General features: G+C 43.5%; 1 protein-coding gene across 1 annotated transcript in view; it reads right to left on the reverse strand.

The window, feature by feature from the left end:
- Nucleotides 1-245: 245 nt before the first annotated feature.
- The window catches only part of pfkmb (phosphofructokinase, muscle b), a 63,658-nt gene continuing 39,884 nt past the window's right edge, over nt 246-24,019 (reverse strand). The window contains 7 exon segments of the mRNA XM_051925111.1: nt 246-634; nt 770-875; nt 2,579-2,679; nt 5,695-5,826; nt 13,720-13,781; nt 14,183-14,347; nt 14,440-14,592. Coding sequence (XP_051781071.1) covers nt 493-634; nt 770-875; nt 2,579-2,679; nt 5,695-5,826; nt 13,720-13,781; nt 14,183-14,347; nt 14,440-14,592 — 861 coding nt within the window. The 3' untranslated portion in view covers nt 246-492.

Below are 24,019 nucleotides of genomic sequence, written 5' to 3' on the forward strand. Positions count from 1 at the left end.
CTCATGTCAATTGTTGTGCAAACTGACGAGTATGTAAGGCGCTATATAGAATGGAGACTTTTCAACAAAGTGTTGCTACATTTCCTGAGTTTCCAGACCCTGCTACTTCTCATCCCTCCAACAGAAGTTCCCAATCTATGGGAGGCACACACACACACACACACACACACACACACACATATACACACACACACACACACACACACACACACACACATACACACACACACACGAGACCATCTCTGTGTAGAACTTGAACCAATCATTTATTAAACATTTAAGGGTTATCTGCACACACATGACAAGTCCACGTAGGTTTAGGGGGGGCAAGCCTAAGTGCTTCTTCTGTTCAGTCTGTTGGAGTCTATGGGAGCCCCCCCCAGTGCAGCCTTTCCTGCCCGGTGCAATCAATGAGTCCACCTGGCACAGTGTCTACTGAAAGGCCCGTGGCAGGCTGACGGCTGCGCCACGCATGGTGCCCACTGGCAGCACTCACTTCTTCTCCACCGACCGTTTGCGGACGATGTGCTCGATGTGCGCTTTTTCCGAGTAGTCCAGGCTGATTTTGTACTTGGCCAGGATCTTGAGGATGGGGCGCAGCTTCAGCCACCACTGATCCGTTGGGAGACGGTGCCTGTATGGTGTGGTGGGATAGGGAAGGGGGGGGGGTACGGAGAGCACAGGAAAAAAAGAAAAAGGACAATTTACCTTCCCAAATGGCTGACCACTTGCTAAAGGATGAGGGGCTCAGTCACGTGAGGCTACTCACTCAAAGTCCGTCTGGGCCTTCAGCTCCTGCAGCGGCTGGAAGACAAGGTGCCTCTTCCTCATGCCAAGAATGCACGCAGACTCTGGAGTGTTGGCAAAGATGCGACCTGTTGGTGGAGAAGAAGCCCAGGCTTGGCATTAAAGTTGGGGTCTGTGCCATGCAGAGGGGCATCTCAAAAGGGGAAACTGTATTCATTTTGCACCAAGTAAGGCACACCAGTTGAAAAAGGGGCAAAGATGGCTGAGAAGTTGGGGGGGGGGGTGCAGTGGTTCTGGTGTATCACAAAAGTCAATAGAGGAGGCTGCATGGTGGGGTGGGGGTGTCACTGGCTACTGACATGCACCCCTAGGGACGTTCACAAGAAAGTTCTAGAAGGAAGATGTCTGTGTTCCTTCCTGCTCGATTTTTTGATGTTTTGTTCCTTACTGGCGGTTGGGGCAGTGAACAGGGAAGTCTCCCTGAAACCCCCCGGCAGCCGACCTTTCCTTCATTAGTCACAGGCCTTGTCCCTTCTGATCCTCAGCCACAGCCTGATGCTTCCCTTTCCCGTTTCCCCCCGATGGCCTTCTGCCATCTGCCTCCCAGTAAACTCGGAGTCCTTGAGCGGGTGTGGTGTTGATAGCCCCTCACACCCCTCTGGTTCCTACCTTAACTGGGCAGACCCTCCCACATCATCCGGCTTCCCCTCCACTCTGCGACCAGGTTTCCTCCTCTCAAGTGTCACCTCTGTCCCTTCGTCCCGGTGTCACTGTCACCTCAATCAGCAGCACTGACTTGACAGCGCCACATCTGGCCACAGTCAGGTACTGCAGATCTTTCCCTGGGAAGCCCGGGGTTCACCTCCATCTTCCACTTCGCTCCTGGAGTCAGAAGTTTGGGTGGTGGCCTTCTGCTGGAGCCATTTGCGGGCTCTCCCTACCTTAGGAAAAAGATGGATGGGCTTCAAACCATCCTTCCTCTACCACTTATGCCAGCTTTTGGAGCGCCTGGTCACGTCGCCATCTGAACTGACCGTGCACCAGTTACAGGTTACAGCCAGAGGGAATGAGTCGGAGGGTGGGATTGGTGGTCCCACATCCTGTAGGTTACAGGCTTGCTCAATGCCAAACTGGAGATTCTGGGGTCTTGGCCGGGTGTCGTTGGTAGGTCTGATAGGGAAACTGAGCCAAGCCTGTGGCCGCTGCCAAGAGTCTGCTCAATGTACCAATCGACTCAGAGAGACCCCCACATTGTCCAATGACCGTGTTAAACTTGTGCTTCTGCCTTCACCCTGTCCTCATATTCCTCACCTAATGATAAGGTTCTTCCTCCCTTTCTCCCTGGCCTTTGACCATTGGCTGTGTGGATCACACCATTTAAGTCCTGCACGCCACGTGTTGACCCTGCCCATTATCTCCTGGAGATGAAGCCTCGATGGATCCTCATCCCCCCCATTTCCTCCTAGTCACCACGTGGGGGTCCATGTTCTTCATCACGGCATCAGCGCAGTCCCCCCAGCCTTTTCACCAGCCTTACCTTCTCTTGCCTGTGCCCAGGGGTGATGGATTTCAGGGGTACTCAGAGAGTGTCTCTGAAAAGGCTTGCTGCAGAGAAGCCCCATGATGGCCCCAGCCACCTGCATTAATGGATGGTGGTCTGCCCATAGCAACAATACAATAAAATCTGTGATGACACCATGGGGTGGCCTGTCTTGTAGCCCCCCCCCAAAAAAAATCTGACTAGCTGGCTCGATTCTACTCAAAGGTTTCAAATTGCAAAAAAAAAAAAAAAAAGTACCAGGTGGAGAGGTTGGGGGCTTCTTTTACTCACCGTGTCTGTAGCACTCCTTGAGTTTGTCTGACAGCCACAACACCGCCTTAGCCCCCATTTTGGTGCCAAAGTTCCTGTCAAAAGGGGTGGGGGGTCCCGCCCTGCCAAGTAAAATGACAAAGGGAGCACATCAACACTCACTTGAGCTCTTAAGGAACAGCACCCACCGTGCCCCACCTGAGTGTAGCCCCCTGTGCTCACCTGCCCCCCCATGTCTTTCTGCTGAACCCTTCAGTCTCCTTTGCAGTATCTGAACCCCCAACTTGCTCAGGCTCTGCTTCTTGCTCCGCCCCCCCACCTCTCCTTTCACTTTAAGTTTGCCTCTGACTCCTCCTCCTCTACTCAATGCCTGTTGCTATGCAACATTAATGAGGTAGCAGTCACATGATGGGAGGGGCTAAAGAATTAAAGCAGATCTTGACTGAGGCTCCTTTGCTCTCACATTCTCGGTCTGACCTCAGTCAAAGAGGGTCTGACTTTATTGCTGAGTGTTTTGGACTTTAATCCTCCTTCTTTTGGGACTCTGATTCCATCTGGTGTTGTGGACTGGACACTCATCATCATTTTGGGGGTGCAGGCACGATATTTCTGCCTCGCTTTTACAAGAGTCTGCTGAGATTGGCTGTAACGTGCTATAAATGAATGGTGGGGCCTCCATAAAAGTTTCAACAGAGGGAGCATGCATAGATAGATAGATAGATAGATAGATAGATAGATAGATAGATAGATAGATAGATAGATAGATAGATAGATAGATAGATAGATAGATAGATAGAAATTCACAATGTATGGGGGGGTCTAAGAAAAATTTGGAGTAGCAAAGTTTGATTTAATGTATGCAACTCTGCAGTTGTACAATGGCTGGGAGCCATCGGGGTCATTTATTAACCTGTTCAGTGCCAATTGAATGGACTATCAAGTCTAATTCAATGAATAAACTGAATTGTTGAAATGATATTCTGCATCAACTGCATGGTCATTGCAGCTTGAATTCAAATTACCATCAGATTAACAAATACTCTGTTATAGTTTAATTAATGCTAGATAAAATTATTCAGATGCAAACTATAACAAGTAGAAACTATATTTACATTCCGTTATACTTTGTTTATATCAAACAAAGTGTTGTGGGGTCCATTTGTGTGACCTTAGAGATTGATATATATATACCATCCATTTTCCAACCCGCTGAATCCGAACACAGGGTCACGGGGGTCTGCTGGAGCCAATCCCAGCCAACACAGGGCACAAGGCAGGAACCAATCCCGGGCAGGGTGCCAACCCACCGCAGGACACACACAAACACACCCACACACACACACACTAGGGACAATTTAGAATCGCCAATCCACCTAACCTGCATGTCTTTGGACTGTGGGAGGAAACAGGAGCGCCCGGAGGAAACCCACGCAGACACGGGGAGAACATGCAACTCCACGCAGGGAGGACCCAGGAAGCGAACCCGGGTCTCCTAACTGCGAGGCAGCAGCACTGCCCTTATTTTATATATATATATATATATATATATTATATATTATATATATTCATGGCATTCATAGTCTGAATCACAATCTGATTGTATGGGTGGTTACCTACCAGGTAACGCTTGTGGTTGGTCAGCAAGTCGGCTAACATCTGCCACGGTGCCCTCTTCCAGTTGCGAGAAGATGTAATTACCCCGATCTACATGCTGTCAAATAAACGAACCACACGCCGTGGCGCAGCATTAGGGGCTTTGCCTCTGGCGCTGACGTTCGAGGTTTGATTCCCGAGAGGGGATGCAGTGAGTGTGTACGCCTGATGAGCCCAGAATGAGGGCGAAACACGTGTCGCGTACTCTGCATTATTTGACAGTAAAACTATTTCAACCATATATATATATATATATATATATATATATATATATATATATATATATATATATATATATATATACACACACACATGCAGACATATATTTATATCTCTCTATTATATAAAAAAATCCTAAAACGAAAAAATCTCATGGTCTGGTCTCAAGTCCCGTCCTCCTGTCAACCATAGAAAGCCACGCCCACGCTCACGGTCCTCTCACCTCTCATTGGTGTGAATGCTTTTGTCTGACACTGCAGTTTCTGCGCTCTCAGCTCTTATAAATTTTTATGTTTTCCTCACATTAAATTCCCAAATTAAGAAGACTTACTATGTACAAGTCTTATTGAAGAATTTCATCCCAAAGGGTTATCAACAGAAAAAATGAGTATGCGGGCAATCATAACACCGAGAAACGATGAAGCCAAATGAATTAACACGAAAACTGTCGATCGGTTACACGGCAAATTGGTTAAATGCGTATCAATAGACTAAGCCGAAACAGTTGGTGGTGATGGTGCGGAAGTTGAAAACATTAACACCGTGCGGTCTTCCACCGGCGGAATTACTGTTGAAAGAGGGACGTATCCAAGAAAGGTAATGTAGTACATCTTCAGGGGATAACATTAGACAACAGGAGATCTTGATATGCCATTCGTCTTAAAACGTTTACAGTTTCCCGTTAGAATAGCTTTTGCAAAGACAATTAACAAATCACAGAGAAAAAACATTCGAAAAAGTCATTTAATAGAGAGAAAGAAACGATATTCACGGACAGGCAGTTATTATTATTCGTATTACACAACGAATACCTCTAACCTCAACATGAAACATAATTTATTTTCAAATTATTATGTTTTACTATTTTTTAATATGGTTAATTACTCGCTGTAATTTAAAATAGTTAGTTCTATTATGCATATGTAACAATTCCCATGAAAATAACAATCTGTTTAAATTGTACAACTGCATCCCCATACGTGAACGGCAGAACCGCAAAGAGGTTAGCGCGTAGCGTCCGCCCGGGGGTTGGCGAGCATAGCGAGCCACGCCCCTTCCGGGAACTCAGATGTAAAGTGCCCGCCCCGTCTGAAGTGGGTGTCTTTAAATTGACCCTGGTGAGAGGCCAATAGGCAGAGAGAGGACAGATTCCTCTCTAAGTGAAAGTTCTTTTGTTACTGGTAGCGGCAGAGGCTGACATCTCTGTTGTAATTTTCTTTTGATTTCCTTCAGTATAAAAATAAATAAATATATAAAATCAGGACAAGTGTCCAGCAGCTCATACCTGCTGCATGTGGCCTAGGACGTTCTTGCGACAGTCAAAAATTCCTTTGCCCTCCTCAGAGTATAGGTTGAAGATGAAGTCGGTGGTGTAGTTCATGTTGGACTTCTCGTTCCTGGACCCAGCAGACAGGGAGAAAGAAAGAAAGAAAGAAAGAAAGAAAGAAAGAAAGAAAGAAAGAAAGAAAGAAAGAAAGAAAGAAAGAAAGAATCAATAAATTGTACTTTATTAAGAAATAATCCACAAATTATTTGCTTTATCATAAGTAAAAAAAAGGCGGCATGGTGGCGCAGTGGAGACCTGGGTTCGCTTCCTGGGTCCTCCCTGCGTGGAGTTTGCATGTTCTCCCCGTGTCTGTGTGATTTTCCTCTGGTTGCTCTGGTTTCCTCCCACAGTCCAAAGACATGCAGGTTCGGTGCACTGGCGATTCTAAATTGTCCCTAGTGTGTGTGTGTGTGTGTGTGTGTGTGTGTGACCTGCAGTGGGCTGGCGCCCTGCCTGGGGTTTTGTTCCTGCCTTGAATCCTGTGCTGCCTGGGATCGGCTCCAACAGACACCCGTGACCCTGTGTTAGGATATAGTGGGTTGGGTAATGGATGGATAGATGAATGAAACAAAGTGAGTGTGAGATATAGGAAAAGAGACCTGGAGAAGAGAGAATGAGAGAGAGAGTGTGATTGGCTAAGCTTCTCCAACTGGACCAGCAGGTATTTAACTCCATGGCAGATAATCAGAGACTCAGGGCTGACTTTTAAACATAACAAACGGACAAGCAGGGAGTCAGAATTTGTTTCTTTTTTCTTTAACTGAAAAAACACCAGAAAATGACAAAGCGATACTTACAGAAATACAAAATAGAGAGCCAAAAGACAGCAGTGGAATTTACAATGGTAACGCACTGTGGTGGAAAGCCGGGTCCCATGCCCGGCAGGGACGCCCCTGCTGCTTATGTTCCAGGGGAGCAGCCATAGACAGCTCAGTACCTCCCCCGGGTCATTTGGTGGCAGCCTCCCTGGCCAACGGTGATTCCCCAACTGCCTGCAGGGCTCCATGGGTGATGGAGTCCTCCACAGCCTGGTTGGGGCCCGGGGTGGCTGTCTGGTTTCAACAGCCTGGCTGGACGAATCTTCGGCCCCACCCAGAAGTGCAATTAGGACCAGGTGGTCAAGCACCTGGAACGCTTCCAGGTGGGCTATAAAAAGGGCCAGTCACCACCACTCGAGGAGCCAGGGTCGGGAGGAGGAGGACTACGCTTGTGGAGGAGTGGTGGTAAAAGGAAAAGTTGTTGCTGTGTTGTGGAATAGTGCTTGTGGACTGTGTATTGCCTGTGGGTCACGGGGTGAAGAAAAATAAAGTCTTGTTGGTTTTATACGTGCCTCTGTGTCCTTCTGTGTCGGGTCAGGCGCCTATTTAGCGCCTTATTACAGCACCTATAAACGAGGCACGTGATTCGCATTTATTGGACTTACAACTTGAGTCGTTACTCGCTTAACAAATCTCACGATTGTCATTCATTTGATTTGTGAACTGAATCATTACCTGAGAATGAGGTGTGGGATTCTCATTCCTTTTGATTTATATTATCTTATTTTTATTATGTATTTTAACTGTTGTCATGCTTTAAGTGAACTTTGTCAATAAACATGAATTATCAGCATGTTACAGTGCATCCGGAAAGTATTCCCAGCGTGTCACTTTTTCCACATTTTGTTATGTTACAGCCTTATTCCAAAATGGATTAAATTCATTTTTTCCTCAGAATTCTACACACAACACCCCATAATGACAACGTGAAAAAAGTTTACTTGAAGTTTTTGCAAATTTATTAAAAATAAAAAAACTGAGAAAGCACATGTCCATAAGTATTCACAGCCTTTGTCATGAAGCTCCAAATTGAGCTCAGGTGCATCCTGTTTCCCCTGATCATCCTTGAGATGTTTCTGCAGCTTCATTGGAGTCCACCTGTGGTAAATTCAGTTGACTGGACATGATTTGGAAAGGCACACACCTGTCTATATAAGGTCCCACAGTTGACAGTTCATGTCAGAGCACAAACCAAGCATGAAGTCGAAGGAATTGTCTGTAGACCTCCGAGACAGGATTGTCTCGAGGCACAAATCTGGGGAAGGTTACAGAAAAATGTCTGCTGCTTTGAAGGTCCCAATGAGCACAGTGGCCTCCATCATCTGTAAGTGGAAGAAGTTCAAAACCACCAGGACTCTTCCTAGAGCTGGCCGGCCATCTAAACTGAGCGATCGGGGGAGAAGGGCCTTAGTCAGGGAGGTGACCAAGAACCTGATGGTCACTCTGTCAAAGCTCCAGAGGTCCTCTGTGGAGAGAGGAGAACCTTCCAGAAGGACAACCATCTCTGCAGCAATCCACCAATCAGGCCTGTATGGTAGAGTGGCCAGACGGAAGCCACTCCTTAGTAAAAGGCACATGGCAGCCCGCCTGGAGTTTGCCAAAAGGCACCTGAAGGACTCTCAGACCATGAGAAAGAAAATTCTCTGGTCTGATGAGACAAAGATTGAACTCTTTGGTGTGAATGCCAGGCATCACGTTTGGAGGAAACCAGGCACCGCTCATCACCAGGCCAATACCATCCCTACAGTGAAGCATGGTGGTGGCAGCATCATGCTGTGGGACTGGGAGACTAGTCAGGATAAAGGGAAAGATGACTGCAGCAATGTACAGAGACATCCTGGATGAAAACCTGCTCCAGAGCGCTCTTGACCTCAGACTGGGGCAACGGTTCATCTTTCACCAGGACAACGACCCTAAGCACACAGCCAAGATATCAAAGGAGTGGCTTCAGGACAACTCTGTGAATGTCCTTGAGTGGCCCAGCCAGAGCCCAGACTTGAATCCGATTGAACATCTCTGGAGAGATCTTAAAATGGCTGTGCACCGACGCTTCCCATCCAACCTGATGGAGCTTGAGAGGTGCTGCAAAGAGGAATGGGCGAAACTGGCCAAGGATAGGTGTGCCAAGCTTGTGGCATCATATTCAACAAGACTTGAGGCTGGAATTGCTGCCAAAGGGGCATCGACAAAGTATTGAGCAAAGGCTGTAAATACTTATGGACATGGGATTTCTCAGTTTTTTTATTTTTAATAAATTTGCAAAAATCTCAAGTAAACTTTTTTCACGTTGTCATTATGGGGTGTTGTGTGTAGAATTCTGAGGAAAAAAATGAATTTAATCCATTTTGGAATAAGGCTGTAACATAACAAAAGGTGCAAAAAGTGATGCGCTGGGAATACTTTCCGGATGCACTGTATCATAGATGCATATTTTATTATACCTACTTAACTTTTATCAACATTTATCTAACTCTATATTTATTTTTCTAGTATCAGAATGTAGTTTAAGTTAATTTGTTTTTGGTTTCAATAGATGTATTTTTCATATTTTTGATTCTTGTTTTCTTTTTTTCACATCTTCACGCACCCCTTTTTGTTACTTTGCGCCCCCCTAGGACGGCCCGCCCCACAGATTGAGAACCACTTCCCTAGAGAATGGCGTCTCTTCTCGGTACCCAAAATGCTTTGTGATAGTGACTAATATGTAAGGCACTATATAGAATTTAAAAAGTGGAAAAAGTGATATGCTGTGAATACTTTCTGGATGCACTGTAAATATATTATTTACTTATGTTATTATATAAACTGCTCAAAAAAATTAAAGGAACACTTTGAAAACACATCAGACCTCAATGGGGAATCTCTATTGCTCTGGACTAATATGGTGATGTGCTAGGAACAAAAGGATGGAAATGAAAACGATGAACCTACAGCGCGCTGAATTCAAAGACACTCTGAAAATCAAAGGGAAAAAATGATGTGGCGGGCTACTCCATTTTGCCGAAATTTCATTGCAGCAACTCCAAATCATACTCAGTAGTTTGTATGGCCCCACGTGCTTGTATGTATGCCTGACAATGTCGGAGTGGGGGAGTGGGGCCGTTTTTAGGCATGCTCCTAACGAGATAGGTCAGTCAATGGCATCAATTCCTTCATCCTCTCATCACATGAGACCGGGCACTGTCATGCACTAGGAGGAACCCAGCATAGGGTCTGACAATGGGTACAAGGATTTCATCCCGATACCTAATAGCTGTCCTGCGGTACTGTTGTCTAGCCTGTAGAGGTCTATGCGTCCCTCCATGGACATCCCCACCCCCCCAGACCACCAAACCGGCCATGCTAAACGATGTTACAGGCAGCATAACGTTCTCCAGACCTTTTCAACCTGGAGAAGTTGGACTACCTGTGCCAGCTCTGTAGGGTCCAGGTGTGGCCTAATGCTACCAGTAGTGACACTGACCATAGCCAAATGCAAAACGAGTGACAAAACAGATGAGGAGGGGAAAATGTCAGTGGCCTCCCTCCACCTGTTAAACCATTCATTCCAGTTTTGGGGGGTCGTCTCATTGTGGCCCCTCTAGTGCACCAAAGCAGCTGAACCTGATGAACAAGCCCCTCTGCTACTTCACTGACCACATCAATAGTCCACAAGTGTCATGGACTTGATGCTATACTCGGATTAAAAAGGGGTCCTTTAACTTTTTTGAGCAGTTTATATGTGATATCATTCATTCACAGGAGACCCCAATCCCTCACCAAAAGGATTTTTTTTTCCTGCTGCCATCCCCTGATCCTACTTATGAAATCGCTTAAACGGATAATTCAAAACAATCGAATCAGGAAAGTGAACCAAAGTGCCCATCACTAACTGGAATTTAAAAACAAATGCAGTACGTTTTATTACTATACTAGTCATTTAGCCCGTTACAATAACGGGCGCTAGAACAGTAGTGCATAAACATTAGTAGGAACAGTAAATGGCAAGGGACTTTGACCTCATTCTTTTTGTTGGTCGTATTTTTCTTTCTTTCAGCCTTTCTTTTGTTGATGTTTACTTGCTGAGCTGACCGTTCTTCGTGGGCTGCCGCCGTGTATTGTGTGTCTTTAATTTTCTGTGACAGTAATACTGTCTTGTACAGCTCTATTCAATAAGAGCGCGCACAAAAAGACGAGCTTCAAAAGGGCGACCTCAATTGAGCGCGGCGAATAAAGGCGTTCGTAGATAATTTACAGTAATCCCTCGCTATATCGCGCTTCGCCTTTCGCGGCTTCACTCCATCGCGGATTTTATATGTAAGCATATTTAAATATATATCGCAGATTTTTTGCTGCTTCGCGGGTTTCTGCGGACAATGGGTCTTTTAATTTCTGGTACATGCTTCCTCAGTTGGTTTGCCCAGTTGATTTCATACAAGGGACGCTATTGGCAGATGGCTGAGAAGCTAGATTGCTTACTTTTCTCTCTGTCTTGCGCTGACTTTCTCTGATCCTGATGTAGAGGGATTGAGCAGGGGGGCTGTTCGCACACCTAGACGATACAGACGCTCGTCTAAAAATGCTGAAAGATTATCTTCACATTGCTACCTTCTGTGCAGCTGTTTCCTGAAGCGACATGCTGCACGGTGCTTCGCATACTTAAAAGCTCAAAGGGCACCTATTGATTTTTGCTTGTTTGTTTTCTCTGTCTCTCTCCCTCTCTCTCTCTATCTCTTCCTGCTCCTGACAGAGGGGGTGTGAGCTGCCGCCTTCAACAGCTTTGTGCCGCTGTGCTTCGCATACTTAAAAGCCAAACAGCCCTATTGATTTGTTTGCTTTTCTCTATCTCTCTGACATGATCTGCTCCTGACGCGCACTCCTTTGAAGAGGAAGATATGTTTGCATTCTTTTAATTGTGAGACGGAACTGTCATCTCTGTCTTGTTATGAAGCACAGTTTAAACTTTTGAAAAAGAGACAAATGTTTGTTTGCAGTGTTTGAATAACGTTCCTGTCTCTCTACAACCTCCTGTGTTTCTGCGCAAATCTGTGACCCAAGCATGACAATATAAAAATAACCATATAAACATATGGTTTCTACTTCACGGATTTTCTTATTTCGCGGGTGGCTCTGGAACGCAACCCCCGCGATGGAGGAGGGATTACTGTAGTTCAAATGGCTCTGGAATATGTGAAGTGCAACAAAGATGCAGATCTTTATTTACGCACGCCTTTATTCGCTGCGCCCAATTCAGGTCGCCCTTTTGAGGCTCGCCTTTTTGTGTGCGCCCTTATTGAACGATACTGGCTTGTACGTCCGTAATATACCTTTAATTTTCTCTGGCGGTAATACAGGCGTGCGCGTCGATAACATGCCTTTAATCTCCTCTGACAGTAACACTGGCTTGTATGTGGCTGTAATATGCGTCACTGTATTGTGTACCTTTAATTTCTTCTCGCAGTAATACTGGTTTGTATTTCCGTAAAACGCCTCTAACTTTCTCTGACAGTAATATCGCGCATCGCACCGTGCCCCGCGCATGCGCACTTCACCAGAAGACACCCACACACGGACACCTGGACGCACATAGGGATTTTATATATATAGATACATCACACAATACATTTCAACAGATGGCGCACTACAGACGTGAAGGCTGAATACGCCCAACGGAGTGACACCTCCAGATAGTTTGAACTCACCTTATATTATACGGGTACCAGTATGATTTTTTTTTTCTTTTGCCTATTACTTGTTAACTCTTCAGTTCCACCCGGGGGGGGGGGGTAAACGTTAACATTATATAAAGTTATTGTCTGTTTTTACCTGCATTATTATCAATCTTTAATTTAATATTGTTTTTTGTATCAGTAAGGTGCTGCTGGAGTATATGAATTTCCCCTTGGGATTAATAAAGTATCTATCTATCTATCTACGGATTACTTACAGTATACGTGATAATAGACCACCTGAGTTCACAGTATCAGAATGTGAAGCGACCAATCTGATGTGTCCCCCATGTATGGGATTAGATTCATACCTGGTGGCATGGATCGTGGACTATCTTAAAGACAGACCTCAGTATGTGCGTCTTGGGAACTGCAGGTCTGACATTGTGGTCAGCAGCACAGGAGCGCCACAGGGGACTGTACTTTCTCCGGTCCTGTTCAGCCTATATACATCAGACTTCCAATACAACTCGGAGTCCTGCCACGTGCAAAAGTTCACTGACGACACTGCTATCGTGGGCTGCATCAGGAGTGGGCAGGAGGAGGAGTATAGGGACCTAATCAATGACTTTGTTAAATGGTGCGACTCAAACCACCTACACCTGAACACCAGCAAAACCAAGCAGCTGGTGGTGGATTTTAGGAGGCCCAGACCCCTCATGGACCCCGTTATCATCAGAGGTGACTGTGTGCAGAGGGTGCAGACCTATAAATATCTGGGAGTGCAGCTGGCTGATAAATTAGACTGGACTGCCAATACTGATGATCTGTGTAAGAAAGGACAGAACCGACTATACTTCCTTAGAAGGCTGGAGTCCTTCAACATCTGCAATAAGATCCTGCAGATGTTCTATCAGACAGTTGTGGTGAGCGCCCTCTTCTACGCGGTGGTGTGCTGGGGAGGCAGCATTAAGAGGAAAGACGCCTCACGCCTGGACAAATTGGTGAGGAAGGCAGGCTCTATTGTAGGCATGGACCTGGACAGTTTGACATCTGTGGCAGAGCGACGGGTGTGGAGCAGGCTCCTGTCAATCATGGAGAATCCACTGCATCCACTGAACAGGATCATCTCCAGACAGAGGAGCAGCTTCAGCGACAGACTGCTGTCACCGTCCTGCTCCACTGACAGACTGAGGAGATCATTCCTCCATCACACTATGTGACTCTTCAATTCCACCCGGGGTGGGGGGGGGTAAACGTTAACATTTAACATTATACATAGTTATTGTCTGTTTTTCACCTGCATTATTATCATTCTTTAATTTAATATTATTTATTGTATTAGTATGCTGCTGCTGGAGAATGTAAATTTCCCATTGGGATTAATAAAGTATCTATCTATCTATGTATCTCATCTATACCACCTGATGACACCTCTGGGGCCCATTTACTGCTCACAATTAAACCCCCCCCCCCCCATGCATTTCGAGGGATTACCTGAGGATCAGACCCCTCTTGACAGTCGTCTTCATTTTCTGCACCAGATGTTCAACGTTGAGCTGTCAAAGTTAAAAACAGGAGGGCATTTGAAAAAAAAACACAGGATGGTCCACCTCAGCTTGGGGATCGAACCTGATGACCCCTCATCACACGACACTGGGTGGGAGCCAGAACGACTTAAAGTTCTGCCAAAGGCTGCACTTTATCAGACCCCCGGTAAATATTTGCACTGGTAACACCTGCCCCGGGCCGAGAGTCATTCCCACAGAGCAGGCCTGCAAAACTCCACTGTGCTTTGGACTGGCGCCATACTGAGAGGACATCATTGGAGTAATGGCCGCCATCACCCCTCTGAGATGCTGGGATTGCTCACATGCTGAAAGGGTCCAACAACACCTCTAAGCCCCCATCGCCCTTTCCAGTCTGTGACACACACTCTGGAACCAGACCCCTGGCTCACCTCAAGGTCATGGATGGTAAAAGGGTCTTCAAAGATGTAGGCAGCATCAGCCCCAGCTGCCAGTCCAGCCATGGTGGCCAGGTAACCGCAGAAACCACCCATGGTCTCGATGATGAAGACCCGCCGTTTGGTGCCGGCAGCCGACTGTTTGATTCGGTCGCAGGTCTGAAGGAGATAAAAGGAAAACGAGAAACCCGAGGTGAGGCCAAGCCGGAGACCCCTGTGGAGACCAAGCTGAAGATGAGCGGGGTTCTGACCATCGTGATGGTGTTGAGGGCCGTGTCTGCTCCTATGCTGAAGTCCGATCCAGGGATGTTGTTGGACACAGTAGCCGGAATGACCACAATGGGTATGCACAGCTCCTCGTACTTCTCGCGGGCCGTCACCATCTCCAGACCACCCGTGAAGGACTGTGGACAGATGACAGAATGAAAAATTAAAAACGTTCATCAAGATAAACGTGGTCAGCAGAAATCAAACTGAAAGTAAAGAATTTCAACGTAATCATGCACCGAAACTTTCAAATCACACATCAGCCAGATAACTAGGCCTGCACGTTTTCAATTACGGAACAAAGCAAGTGTCAGACGTCTTATGACACTGCAAGATGCTGAGAAGTTCATTTCGCGCTTTCATTCGAGTACGGGAATGCACTCCCGACAGGACCACCCTAAGGAGGACATCAATTGACAGCTACGAGTTCAAAGGGCAGCAGTAAGAATGGAAACCAGATAAAGAAAATCTGAGCACATTACGCCAGTCTTAGCATCCCTGCACTGGTTACCCGTGTGCTTTAGAAGTGATTTATAAATACAGATTTAAAAAACTGAATAATCTTGTGCCTTCTTACATTTTGGAGTGCCTGTCCCCATATACGGTGAATTAAGACTTTATATTGATTTCAGATCAATACATTTGCCATGTCTGTCTTTCAATCCGCCTTCAGTAGTCCATAATGACAACGCGACAGGTGCGGTTCCCAAAAGGGTTTGTAAATTTGTTAACGTCCAAACACTGAAATCTCGCCTTCCTAGAAGTATGCAGACCCTTTGTTGGGCCCCCCCACCGATTGTGCTCAGGTGCCTCCTGTTTACTGTCATTCCCCTGGAGATGTTTCTAGAACTTAATTGGAGTCCACCTCTGGCACACTGAATTGTTTGGACCTCATTGAGAAAGACACGAGTACCTGACAATCCACACCGTATACATGAAGACAAAATCCAACCCATAGGGTCCAAGGAATTCTCTGTAGACCCCTGCAATTAAACTGTGGTGAGGCATAGATCACAGGTCATTTCTAAAGTCCCAAGTGTTCCCAGGAGCACGGTGGCTTCAAGATTGATGAAACAGAAGAAGTAAAGGGTGGTCCAGATCTGATAATTTTCATTACGCAAGAACTTATTAAGTTTATTACATAGAGAATTCACAGCACCTGCCCTGCACTTAGAGATTTCACTTAAAATTCTTTTTGTTGCCAATAGATGGCAGCACCTGCCCTGCATTCCAAAATGGCGGGGAGACGGTTGTCAGTCGAACAGTTGCATAATTAGATCTGGACCACCCTGTAGTTTGGGACCGCCAGGACAACTGGCCAGACTGAGTAACCGAGCAAGAAGTGCTTTGATCAGGGAGGTGGTCAAGAGGCTACCGGTCACTCTAACAGAACTTCAGAACTCCTACCCCGAGACGAGATGGAAGAACCTGTCAGAATGATGACCACCTCAGAAGTCCTCCATCAATCAGCTGTTTATGGTTAGAAAGAAGCCACTCTGGAGTAGAAGGCACACAACCGCCCGCTCTGTCTCTGAGATTCTCTGTTCCTGGTGAGACAACAATTGAATTCTTTGTTCAGAAATCCAAGCAGTGTCCTGCAGACGTTAATCCATATACTGATCTCCAGCCCGTCAGTGGTCTCTTAAAGCCAAAACTATCAAATCTTGACTCATTAGTCCAGAGCACCTCCTTCCATTTGACTGCACCCCAGTCCTTGAATTTTCTGGAGTCATTTGGATTTACATCCACCTTTCAGGAACTTCCAATAAGAGCTGCCTGGACTGCAGATGGCTGCGTTAGCCTCCTAGGACTTTCTGCCATTTCTGAACCGATAGCAGAGCTGGACATCTTCTGATTATAAAGGGAAATCAGCCCGAGGGATTTCTCATTTGCTGTACTCGGTTTGGGAGGTCGACCTCTGTGTTTCATTTTGAGCCTCTGTAGAAAAGCTAGGCTGGCACATCAGGGTAAGCCGGTTGGTTTGGAAAAGAGCGTCTGGATGTCATTACAGTATGCTGATGTTTGTCACGGCGTCAACCGCCATATCGACCCTTGTGAGGCTGGGGTTCCCTGACAAGTTGTATCCCTTTACGAGTTGACAGCAGTTCTGATTTTAGTTTATCACTTCAATTGAATTATCTTACTGTGTTGTTTCATTTGTTATATGAGGAATGACTGGAATTTTAAAATATATGCCCTATGCTATTGAAACAGAAAGCTAGAAAACATCAAATAGCCATCTAAGACAAAGATTTGTGTGATAGATAGATAGATAGATAGATAGATAGATAGATAGATAGATAGATAGATAGATAGATAGATAGATAGATAGATAGATAGATAGATAGATAGTATGAAAGGCACTATATAATAGATAGATAGATAGATAGATAGATAGATAGATAGATAGATAGATAGATAGATAGATAGATAGATAGATAGATAGATAGATAGATAGATAGATAGATAGATAGATAGATAGATAGATAGTATGAAAGGCACTATATAATAGATAGATAGATAGATAGATAGATAGATAGATAGATAGATAGATAGATAGATAGATAGATAGATAGATAGATAGATAGATAGATAGATATGAAAGGCACTATATAATAGATAGATAGATAGATAGATAGATAGATAGATAGATAGATAGATAGATAGATAGATAGATAGATAGATAGATAGATAGATAGATAGATAGATAGATAGATAGATAGATAGCAAAAATATGGATACACAGATCTATCTATGTCTCTGTTATATGCCATTTAATGTGGAATTCATAAAAGCAGTGTTAATCTTTGTGAGGTGCCACCTGTTGGAATAAAAGGTGCAATCCAATTTATTACCAAATTCATTACAAAATACATTCCTGTACAGCACTGCAAATGTTAATGCTGTGTACGTCCAACAGAAAGTAACTGCCTGCTGGAATGATGGAAATTAGCTGCTCCAACTTAATAAAAGGACAAGTGTGTGTGTGTGTATCTGTGTATCCATCTGCTTGCTATGTATCTGTTATATGCCATTTAATGTGGAATTCATAAAAGCAGAGCTAATGTGTGTGATGCACCATCTGTTGGAATGGCCAATGCAATGCACACATTTCTGTTATATACCTTTTAGTATGGGATTTGTAAAAGCTGTGTTAATGTTTGTGATGCACCATCTGTTAGAATGAAAGATGCAATGCATTTTATTACTAGATAGATAGACTACTGCATATCCATAATAAAATACTGTATATTCCAATAAATAGTGCACTGCAAATATCAAAGATGTGTACGTTCAACAGAAAGTAACTACTAGCCCAGATCTGTTTCAGCCATGGAATGGCCAAATGGGGGAGGCAGCTTGATGGATGAGGGCTCCAGGACTCTAAATATATCCAAATCTTCTTATGTGATATCATCTACTGTTAAAGTCTGCTCCATACTTCTAAAATTTTTATTTTTACACTGTATTGAGGATTTGTTCTATGTATTGTATTGTATTGTATTGTATTGACCCCCTTCTTTTTGACAGCCACTGCACACCCAACCTACCTGGAAAGAGATTTCTCTTTGAACTGCCTTTCTCAAGGTTTCTTCCATTTTTCTTCCTTACATGGGTTTTTTTGGGGAGTTTTTCCCTGTCTTCTTAGAGAGTCAAGGCTGGGGGGCTGTCAAGAGGCAGGGCCCGTTAAAGCCCATTGTGGCACTTCTTGTGTGATTTTGGGCTATACAAAAATAAATTGTACTAGCCAACCTGCGGCGTAACATACGCCGCATAATTATGTATTGATGGGTAAACACTTGCTGAACGACACAGTTGTCCAAATGGGGTGGGTTTGTGGATACCACTGTGAGTGAATGAAAAGATGGACCTCTGGAGAGAGTAACATACAATTGTCCGTGACTGAAAGCGGAATCGTCTGTGACGATGGAGGCCACGCTGGTGAAAGTTACTTCGTCAGTAGGGATAAGTTTCAGCACTTGTTCATTAAGGTGTAGCGAGTCTTCGTTGTTGACACTTAATATAGCTTGCGTACTGAGTTGTTCTGGAGTCACAGTTGAGAAACACTTTTTTAATGTCTTTTAAGCACAGGGAAAAAAATTAACATGTGAAACATCCGTAATGTAATAAGCCACCAAGAAAAGTAACATTGCAACAATGCACACTACGATCCGATCACTGTAAACAGAAGTGAAAACAAAATCGAGGCCGGTGCATTCTTTAACTGCATTGTAGCGCAATGGTAGTGCTGCTGCTTTGCAGTAAGGAGACTGTGGAAGATTTTGGGTTCGTTTCCCGGTTTCTCCCTGTGTGGATAGCGCTTTGAATACTGAAAACACCGGTATATCAATGTAATGAAGTATTATTATTCTTATGCGTCCAGCGCTCTCTCTCTCTCACGCGCCTGTATGCGTGTGTGTCGCTCGCTCGCTGCACGTGTTCCTGCAGGCATACCAGTAAGTGAATGAAAAGATGGAACTCTGGAGAGAGCAACATACAACTGTCCGTGACTGAAAACTGGTTTTGGCAGATACATGCACATCTTTTTGAAAGTTTGGCCCTGTGCCTTATCAATTGTCATTGCAAAGGCAAATCTAACAGGAAATTGTCTTCGTGTTAAAGTAAAAGGCAAATTATCCGCGACAAACAAACTTTTACACGCTGCATACCAACCCGCGGCGTAGTATACGCCGCATAATCATGTTTTTTTAAGCAGAGGGAAAAAATGAACATTTGCAAAATCCGTAACGCCGCTTTCAGTAAGTACAATGCACAGGCGTTTAATTTGTCAGCCACTTTTTGCCAGCCGTCTTTTCTGGTTTGGGCTGCTTTTGCAGGGTTACCGCTTGTGCATATTAAATCTTGAAATCCTTCGAGTAACTAATTAACTAACTAACACCCACCCACCCAGCTTGTGAGAAAAAAATGTGCCCGTTCTTTCATCATTTTGTTGCAGCCTATCAAAGACTTGCTGATCATGTTTTCTAGAGTCAATATACAGTGGAACCTCGGTTCACGACCATAATTCGTTCCAAACCTCTGGTCATAAACCGATTTGGTTGTGAACCAAAGCAATTTCCCCCATAGGATTGTATGTAAATACAATTAATCCATTCCAGACCGTACGAACTGTATGTAAATATTTTTTTTGAAAGATTTTTAAGCACAAATATAGTTAATCATTACACCATAGAACGCACAGTGTAATAGTAAAAACATTGAATAACACTGACACAAACTCCCAGGCTCCCTGCTCAGCTGCATGCTCTCTCTCTCTCTCTCAGCAGCACGAGCCTCTCCAGCCCCCCCCCCCCCCTCTCTCTCTCAGCAGCAGTAGCCTCTCCAGCCCCCCCCCCCCCCTCTCTCTCTCTCTCTCTCTCTCTCTCTCTCTCTCTCTCTCTCTCAGCAGCACGCGAGCCCCCTCCCCCTCTGTCTCTCAGAAGCGCGCGAGCTCTCTCTCTCTCTCTCTCTGTAACATTGCCGCAGTTGTACAAACACTTTTTTTAAAAATGAGTTTTAAGCACAGGGGGGAAAAAGGAACATTTGAACAAATCCAAACTTTATTTAAAAGCCAACCAAGATAGTAACATTGCAGGAGTTCACCATTTTTAATCAGGCGACTGACAGTAGTGGAGTCAGGCACAGAGAAGGTCAGCGGCTGAGAAAGCGTCTCGACTGTTGCAGGGCCTGAAGCAGGTGAGACGCTAATGAAAAAGAGGCACAGGGCTTATTGGTTTTTAAAGACTGCTTCCTTCATTGTGTTTTAACCTCAGTTTTAAAGGATTGCGCGGCTCTCTCTGTCGTGCTGCCTGTGTGTGCATGGCGCTCTCTCTCGCGCTGCCTGTGTGTGCGTGGCGCTCTCTCTCGCGCCGCCTGTGTGTGCGTGGCTCTCTCTGGCGCTGCCTCTGTGTGAACCAAGGTTCCACTGAGGTCGACTAATGAAAAGTTAACGTGGCTCAGAGCTGCATGTGGACTGTGGCACAGACAAACAGAAATGACGGCATGTTTTCCGAGGCGTCGCGTCCAAGTTGGTGGGCGTGGCTCTGCGAGTTGTCGTCACATCCAATGGTCTTAGAGTTGGTGGGCGTGGCTCCTTCCGGCGTGCTTTCCATGGTTGGCTACTTGTCTTCTGGCTTAGTGAATTATATATATAGATTGTATTGTATTGTATTGTATTGTATTGTATTGTTAGCTAGATAGATAGTGTTATGGTGTATAAAATCTGTACATTTTGGTTTCCATTATATTTTGTTCGAGACAAGATAACAGATGAACTAAGACAGATCAAAGCAGGTTTTGTCACACCTCACTTTCAAACAGCTGTTTCCTACATTGAAAGGAAGACATTCTGGGGCTCAATTATTTTACAACCCGGGAAAGGATGCTCTGCTGACACCCCAGGCTATTGATTACTTTATGGATGGACATCTGGGATTTATGGCCTGGGAAAGGGAAACAGGCAATATCAAAGAACTTTATTATCTGGGAAAGAGTTTGAGCAAAATTCATCAATCACATTGACAGCCAGCCAATCAGGTTCATGTGTTGTGTAACCAAGGCATGATATTTCATAATAAATATGCCTTGGTTTGGAGAAGAAGGAAGAAGAAGGAGCAGGAGGGAGGAGGAGAAGAAGAAGAGGAACAGACGAAGACGACATTGGTCGTCAGAAAGGCATCATGAACATCCATTGCTAAATCAAACGCCTCCCTGGGACATTCATCCTTGTCATTTCAACTTTTTCGTAAGCTTTTCCTAAAGGCTATATATATATTCAGACTTTCCTATCAGTACTTATTTTCTATTCTTTGTTCCAGTGGTATTATTATTATTCTTGTAATAAATACCATGCTGCTTTTAACATTCTATGCTTTGTTTTAATGTCTAGAGTGGTGAGTGAGTGGTGAGGCGGCCTTCTGCTGTTATGCGCCTAAAATCTGGAATAGCCTGCCAGTAGGAATTCGCCAGGCTAATACAGTGGAGCACTTTAAAAAACTACTGAAAACACATTACTGTAACATGGCCTTCTCATAACTTCACTGTAATTTAATCCTGACACTCTGTATATCCAATTCATTATAATAACTATTCATTCAAAATTTGTACTAACCCCTACTCTCTCTTCTGTTTCCTTTTCCGGTGTCCTATTGGTGGTGGCTTGTGCCACCACCATCTACCCAAAGCACCATGATGTTCCAACAATGATGGATGGATTAAAAGCCAGAAGTCTGTATAACCATCAGCATCAAGTGACTCCGTGAGAACCCGAACTACAAAGAGGACTATTTCATTTATGTTAGGTAGAATGCCCAGAGGGGACTGGGCGGTCTCGTGGCCTGGAACCCCTACAGATTTTATTTTTTTCTCCAGCCTTCTGGAGTTTTTTTTTGTTTTTTCTGTCCACCCTGGCCATCGGACCTTACTCCTTTTTATGTTAACTAAGGTTGTCTTATTTGAATTTCTTATTTGTCTTTTATTCTTCTTTTCTTCATTATGTAAAGCACTTTGAGCTACTTTTTGTATGAAAATGTGCTATATAAATAAATGTTGTTGTTGTTGTTGTAGAGTGATTGAAGTAATAAGGTAGATTTCTAAGAGCACCTGGCATAGCTGGAGATTTTGCCATTAGCTCTGTGCTGCGGGGTTTTAAGGCTGAGAGTGAGGCACCACTCAATAGTTAGGGGGCAGTATGAGAAGAAGGTATTCTTGGCTGATAAATGGCCTATAGTCAAGGATACTGAGTCTTTGTATGTTTTAATATTTTCTTGGAGACCAAAAGTAACATTTAGGTCTGAGGTCTATTTAAAACATCATACGTTGTCCGTGCCGATAAATAAATAAGTCTCTTGATGTGCTGAGAGAGTGACAAGTTGTGTTATACTTAAAGCATTTGTGTGGTTTTTAAGTGCTAAAAGTTAGCCAACTGTGTGCGAGTCATTTGTAGGGCACTGTTGTGGTTAGGGTCTGAGTGTGTGTGAATCTATGTGTGTGTGTATTATCATTTTAAAGTGCAACAGTAGACCAACCCGATAACGAACCTGACGAGAACATTTACCCTTGAGAAAACAGGTAAAGGGTAAGTAGAGGGAAATACTACAATAATACAGATAGATAGATAGATAGATAGATAGATAGATAGATAGATAGATAGATAGATAGATAGATAGATAGATAGATAGATAGATAGATAGATAGATAGATAGATAGATAGATAGATAGATAGATAGATAGATAGATAGATAGATGTGAAAGGCACTATATGATAGATAGATAGATAGATAGATAGATAGATAGATAGATAGATAGATAGATAGATAGATAGATAGATAGATAGATAGATAGATAGATAGATAGATAGATAGATGTGAAAGGCACTATATGATAGATAGATAGATAGATAGATAGATAGATAGATAGATAGATAGATAGATAGATAGATAGATAGATAGATAGATAGATAGATGTGAAAGGCACTATATGAAAGATAGATGTGAAAGGCACTATATGATAGATAGATAGATAGATAGATAGATAGATAGATAGATAGATAGATAGATGTGAAAGGCACTATATGATAGATAGATAGATAGATAGATAGATAGATAGATAGATAGATAGATAGATAGATAGATAGATAGATAGATAGATAGATGTGAAAGGCACTATATGAAAGATAGATGTGAAAGGCACTATATGATAGATAGATAGATAGATAGATAGATAGATAGATAGATAGATAGATAGATAGATAGATAGATAGATGTGAAAGGCACTATATGATAGATAGATAGATAGATAGATAGATAGATAGATAGATAGATAGATAGATAGATAGATAGATAGATATGAAAGGCACTATATGATAGATAGATAGATAGATAGATAGATAGATAGATAGATAGATAGATAGATAGATAGATAGATAGATAGATAGATAGATAGATAGATGTGAAAGGCACTATATGATAGATAGATAGATAGATAGATAGATAGATAGATAGATAGATAGATAGATAGATAGATAGATAGATAGATAGATGTGAAAGGCACTATATGAAAGATAGATGTGAAAGGCCCAATATGATAGATAGATAGATAGATAGATAGATAGATAGATAGATAGATAGATAGATAGATAGATAGATAGATAGATAGATGTGAAAGGCACTATATGAAAGATAGATGTGAAAGGCACTATATGATAGATAGATAGATAGATAGATAGATAGATAGATAGATAGATAGATAGATAGATAGATAGATAGATAGATAGATAGATGTGAAAGGCACTATATGATAGATAGATAGATAGATAGATAGATAGATAGATAGATAGATAGATAGATAGATAGATAGATAGATAGATGTGAAAGGCACTATATGAAAGATAGATGTGAAAGGCACTATATGATAGATAGATAGATAGATAGATAGATAGATAGATAGATAGATAGATAGATAGATAGATAGATAGATAGATATGAAAGGCACTATATGATAGATAGATAGATAGATAGATAGATAGATAGATAGATAGATAGATAGATAGATAGATAGATAAGA

Source organism: Erpetoichthys calabaricus, chromosome 3 (assembly GCF_900747795.2).
Source record: "Erpetoichthys calabaricus chromosome 3, fErpCal1.3, whole genome shotgun sequence".
Lineage (NCBI taxonomy): Eukaryota > Metazoa > Chordata > Cladistia > Polypteriformes > Polypteridae > Erpetoichthys > Erpetoichthys calabaricus.